The following is a 5,764-nucleotide window of genomic DNA, read 5'->3' as shown; positions in this document are numbered from 1 at the left end:
CCCGTCGAGATGCTGCCATCGTATTCCCCCAAGGGACGCAAGCGCTCGCAGCAACTGCCGCTCTGGAAGCGTGTGGCACTCATCGGTCTAATTTGCATCCTATTGCTGTTCCTCTGGGTACAGTATACCATCCTGACTACGAACTTGGGTGGCGTCCCGGCGCACGTGGGCGAACTGCAGGGCGCCACGAATCAGGTGGCTCAACGCCCGGAGGACAACCACAATGAGCAGGCGCATCTCAGAGGCGACGAACATCAGCAGCAGCCGTCTGAAATAAACGCTGTGAATCACGCGACAGGAGGTGGTGGGGCAGGTGCAGGCCACGACGTAGTCGATGAGATGCTGGCGGATGAGGTTGTTGCAGACGTGGAAGACCCCGATAAGACGGTGACTGCGGTGCCCTCGGAACAGCAAGAATCTCGTCGTCTGGCTGTGCGTAAGGCTATGAAGTTTGCGTGGGGAAACTACGAGGAACACGCGTTTGGGGGGGATGAAGTGGACCCGAAGAACGGCTGGAAACGTAGCAACGTGTGGGGTGACATCGCGTGCTCCATGGTGGACGGCATTGACACGCTCTGGATCATGGACTTGAAGGACGAATTCCAACGCGCTAGAGACTATGTGGCGAACCAGCTCGATTTCTCCCACTTAGGCCGCGATGGCAACAAACTTTCGGTGTTTGAAACTATCATCCGCGAAGTTGGCGGTCTCTTAAGCGCATTTGACCTCTCTGGCGATACCATTTTCAAAGAGAAAGCCAGGGAGCTTATGGACATTCTCACGCCGGCTTTCGACAAGGAGGAAGGCGTGTTCTACACGCTTTTTAATCCGTACACGAAGGAGAAGAGCTTTGCTGGGTGGGCTGGCTTTCGGTAAGTGCGGCCTTCTGTTGTCAATTCACAATCTCTTTTATCACCTTGGATAATGCTTATTTGATGCTTCAGAGCCCATATCGCTGATATCGGTACACTGCAGCTCGAGACGCGCTATCTTTCGGACATTACTGGAGACCCTAAATACGCCGAGATGGTAGTCTAAGGCCCGCAATGGTCTCTTTTGTGTTGGGGGCTAACTATTTACTTCTTGCTACCCAGGGTGACGCGTTTTACCAGATCCTGAAACGCGAAGGATCCTACAAGAAAACAGGCTTGTTCCCAGTGCATTATGACCCACGTTTCGGGACATTCGACGTCCAAAGAAGTGTTATCACTCTTGGTGCGCTTGGTGACTCGTTCTATGAGTATTTGTTGAAAGTGTACATCTATAGCGGTAAACGCGAAGAGGACGAGTATCTTCGAGAGCTCTACGATGACGCCGTGAGGGGCATGGAGGAACACTTACTGTACTTCTCAATCCCCGACGATCTCTACTTCTTACAGGAGATGAAAGTCCCTTCTTTCTCGGTGCGTAGCTTTGATACAATGGTTGTGTAGATACAAGTCCTCTGATGTATTGTATTTGTTTGGGCTATGTGTGCAGGCTGTTCAACGTATGGACCATCTTCTATGCTTTGTTCCAGGGCTGCTGGCATTGGGCACGCTGTCCGAGACAGAAGACCACGCCAAAAACGCCAAACATCTCGAGCTCGCTGAGAAACTAATGGAGACCTGCTACCAGCTCTATCACCGTCAGCCAACAGGGTTGTCTCCGGACATTGTGAGCTTCCCGAAGATGCAGGTGATTGACCCCAAGTATCGCCTGCGACCAGAGACCATTGAGAGTCTCTTTTATATGTATCGTGTCACCAAGAATCCCAAATACCGTGAATACGGCTGGGAAATCTTCCAAGCGCTGGAGACGCACGCCAAGGTGAAACATGGCTACGCTGCCATCTTGGATGTGACGCAGCTGCCTGCCCAAACCGAGAACAAGATGGAGAGTTTCTTCTTAGCCGAGACGCTCAAGTATCACTACTTGCTGCAAGCACCCGAGACTCTCATTCCGCTTGACAAGTACGTTTTCAATACTGAAGCACACCCTCTCCGCATTCGCAGGAGGAACTAGTTTTGGTCTCCTACAACCAATTGATACATCATTGTACATATCATACTTAATGTACCGGTATCACCACAAAATGAAGTCGTGTTTTGCTAGGCTTCTATCAAGATAGCTGTAGTTTGTATGGTGATCGAATCTTCATGGATGAAGGACGAGTAAACTGTACGTATACGAGCCAAGAAATAGTCTACGGTGTTGTACCGCCGCTTTCAGCCCTATTAGTGCTGGGCGACATCTGGACCGTATACACACTAAGTACCCCGATCCGACGCAGGGACGGATTTGGTTTAATAAATTCTTATATAGGTTTTTCAATGGAGAATTTTAAAGTTGTGAAGGCTATTAAAGGCAGAAAAAAGTGGTGGGGACGCGAAAAAAATGGGAAGGCTACCGATGAAGGAAGGCGGCGGGCGCAAGGAGCGCAAGAATGTGCGATCGTCCACTACGTTCGAGACGCGTCTGGCAGCGATAAAGTTCTACGAGGAGAGCAAAGATATGTCGTCCACAGTGGAGCGCTTCTTCCCGACCTTGTCGGTAGAGGCTAAGCGCAGCAAGAAGCGTGTCGTCTACGCCTGGATCAAAGACCGCGAAAAAATTGAGAAAGCCTGTGAGTCTGTGAGCACCGCCAAGTCGCATCGCCTGCGCAAAGCAGGGGCGGGGCTTTCGCTTAGTGATGACGCTGAGAAGTGCATTTTGGTGTGGCTTCGCTCGATGCAGAAGCTCGGCGTTCCCGTGACGGGAACGATGCTGTCTGAACACGCGTTAGAAGTGGCCAAGGAGCTGGGCATCGACAGCGCTCTCTTTACAGCGTCGGTGACGTGGAGGAAGAGCTTTCTCCAGAGACACAAGCTGGCCATGTAGAAAGTGACGGTGGCGTCGCCGTTTGAGTGGAACAACATTGCAGAAATCTGTCCATCTATATTATGAATAACGTGGTGGCACTTGTTGTACATGTTCTCTCACTGTGGTGAATTTTATGCCATAATAAGTGAGTCTGGTCATCTCTTAATTTCATTGTACATGTACCTACGTCTTTGACTTCGAATGGTACGCGCATGGCGGTCTGCGGTCTGCCTCCCACTGTACGTCTCTATCAGCTCCCTGGTCTTGGGGTTCGCGACGCACACAAGCTTCTTCACGCAGCATCGAGAGCGGATCTCGTTTAGGTAGACATTGCACGCTCTGGTGTTGCCTAGGACCCAAAAGACTTGTTGCAGTTTCTGCACGCTGTGCGCGTGGTCGCGTAGCATCCCACCGTGTTCGGCATCAGCTGGTGGTACAAAACGCATACCGAGCGGTTGCCTCGGTCGATGCTGTGACGATCAAAGTGCGGTAGTTAACAAAGAAGATGGAGTGTGATAAACTGTAGCTCACCCGTTCGCCAGTCGAGGAACGAGCGAAGCCCGTGGATTCTAAGCATACGTAGTCACGTGTGCTGAGGAGCTGCCCACCTGCCGGAATGGGTCACGCTCCGCCGGTCGCACAAGCCAGCGCAATACTTTGCTCTGCTGAGGACCATCTTACAACACCCTCTCCTTTACTCTCGCATCGGTATCGGTGCCAGCGACAGCGCCATGCATAATGTCATCCAAGTCGCCCACGACAGTGCCAAAGCATCGATGGACGGGATGATGGGTCTGGAAGTAGCGCGTTCCTCGTAAATGCTCGATCTCACGTATTTCGTCTAAAAGGGCTAACCGTTTCTTAGAAATTGAGACTTACGAAGGGACGCGAGAAGTTTATTGCCTACGCTACTGACGCTTGCTTGGACTCTGGATCCTGCAGACTCTGTCTTAGCGGATCTTTTGTCGACCGATCGACCGGTGGAATCATCGCAAAATTCATTTCCTTCATCACCAGCACGTAAAAGAAGGTGTTTATCGCCATCACCGCCGCCAGTGCAAAGTATAAATACTCCATGTGACCGTCGTTCAAGTCAGTGGGTATGTACTTGCTGAACAACAGCACGAACACGGACAAAAGTGTGCTACCCATCGAGTTCATAAAGAAACCCAAGGCGATTGACATGCCACACAAGCTCAGCGGGACCTCCGTATAACCGATGTTATACGTGGAGATCTGAATGAATACCGTCGCCAACGACACAAGACAGTACTGAGGAATCGCAGCATACCATGGAATGTCGCTCATGGGCTGGCCGCCGTCGTCATTCAAAATGTACTGCATCTCTCCATTGGAGTCATCGTACGTCAACAAAGAGGAGTTTCGTCGGATGATTTTAAAGAACCCCGTCCAAAGCATCGCGATGATCGCCACAATATATCCAGCCAAAACCTTGCCATATCTGCTGGGTGGTTCGCCAAAATACTTCTCGTACGACGGGTAAACAATCTTGTCAAGCAGTGGCACGAAGAGGAAACCGGAGCTGGATTGAAGATCTGGACCGTGGGGCCAGGAATTTGGCTGGCGCCGGGTCCGCTAACTAGTCTCACATCGGTCTCCTGGATGATTGTCTGATTGTTGCCGCGTTGGTTCTGGCAGACCCACCAGAACATGTTAAAGGCGTTGAAAGGGAGGATTCGGATGACCTGCTTGATTCCACGAATCGTTTCAGGGTCGAGTTCGACGCCGAGAGCATCGGTGGCACCATCGATGAAGGAGGGGTCTCGAGCGTAATAGATGTAGAGGATGGTAGCGGCAATTGTCAAGACACCGCACGCGTATGAAATGTTGTGGCCAACTTCCCCATGATCCCCTAAGAATGCGGCAGGGAAATTGAGCAGAAAAGCGGAGAGATACATTATGGTACCCAACACAATCATCCTTGCCTGGTAGTTATGTCTGGCGCGACGGACAACGACACGAATCACAGCACCGAGAGCACTCCTAGTTGGTGGTACGTCTACGTAGCGCTTTCGTGTGGACAGCATCACTCCGACGAAAGTCAGCAGCATGAGTAGACCAACCAGATAGACTGCCATGAAACCGTATTCGGCTGGGATTGCTCCAAAGCCATGGATAGCGAGCGAAGGGAACACAAGCGTAGCTGAAAGAAATGCCAAGTCGAGAGGCCCAAAAGTTGAGGCTGAAGAAACTCGCGCGCTCTAATGGAGAATTGATCACCGCCAAATGAGACCGTCAGCGCTCGAAGACACACCTGGTTGAGCGCAACACCACCGAAGAGACCAACACAGAATAGAGTCTGACTCAAAGACTGTGTGGCGCGAATTGACGGTAAGGCTGCAAGGGTGATGAGCACAAAACCCACGGAACTGGAGGATGCAGCGCCCAGGAGCGTTTTGAACTTGCCAAGGAATTCGTCAGAGATGTAGCCTGCAGGGATGCACGCAAATTGGCTGAGCGAGTCGTACGTGAGCTTCATGGAGTTGGAACCCTTGTTGGACCAGCCGAGCCGTTGGAAAAAGTTTTTAAGCGATTGGTTGACAGCGTAGCTGGCCACTTCTTCGCATATCGTTAGGAGGAAAACGAAGACGCAGACTTTCTTGATGATGTTCCGCGAGTATTTGGACGGTCGAGCATCCCAAAGCTTAGTGCTGTAGCCCGCGGATGGCTTCGGTGACAATGTTTGGGTGCTGTAGTCGTTGGAACTGGTTAGCGGCACCGAGTAAAATAGTACTTACACGAAACATTACAGTAGTACCTTCGTAAATTTGACGATAAAATACTGTCCATGGTAAATTTCAACTCAGTTCTGAAAAACAAGATTTCTGAAAAAGACACCCCCTCTCCCCCCTTTCTCCCAACCCCAAAATCTATGAGCCTTTCATTCCAAAAAATTCCCGCG

The 5,764-nt window shown here is 51.0% G+C and overlaps 2 protein-coding genes across 2 annotated transcripts; both read left to right on the top strand.

Moving 5' to 3' along the window:
* Nucleotides 1-9: 9 nt before the first annotated feature.
* Nucleotides 10-2,004, top strand: PITG_11537 (mannosyl-oligosaccharide alpha-1,2-mannosidase, putative; the record flags this gene model as incomplete). Its single annotated transcript, XM_002901049.1, has 5 exons — nt 10-872; nt 945-1,029; nt 1,095-1,150; nt 1,202-1,403; nt 1,480-2,004. The coding sequence occupies 5 exons, from the start codon at nt 10-12 to the stop codon at nt 2,002-2,004; spliced, it is 1,731 nt and encodes a 576-aa protein (XP_002901095.1).
* Nucleotides 2,005-2,376: 372 nt separating this feature from the next.
* On the top strand, nt 2,377-2,898 carry PITG_11536 (uncharacterized protein; the record flags this gene model as incomplete). The annotated part of the gene is made up of 1 exon (XM_002901048.1): nt 2,377-2,898. One exon carries the CDS (start codon nt 2,377-2,379, stop codon nt 2,857-2,859), a length of 483 nt encoding a protein of 160 aa, XP_002901094.1.
* Nucleotides 2,899-5,764: the final 2,866 nt, after the last annotated feature.

This window comes from Phytophthora infestans, genomic scaffold, assembly GCF_000142945.1.
Source record: "Phytophthora infestans T30-4 supercont1.22 genomic scaffold, whole genome shotgun sequence".
Classification (NCBI taxonomy): Eukaryota; Oomycota; class Peronosporomycetes; order Peronosporales; family Peronosporaceae; genus Phytophthora; species Phytophthora infestans.
Note: the sequence above shows the minus strand (reverse complement) of the source record. Positions and strands in the feature narration are given on the sequence as shown.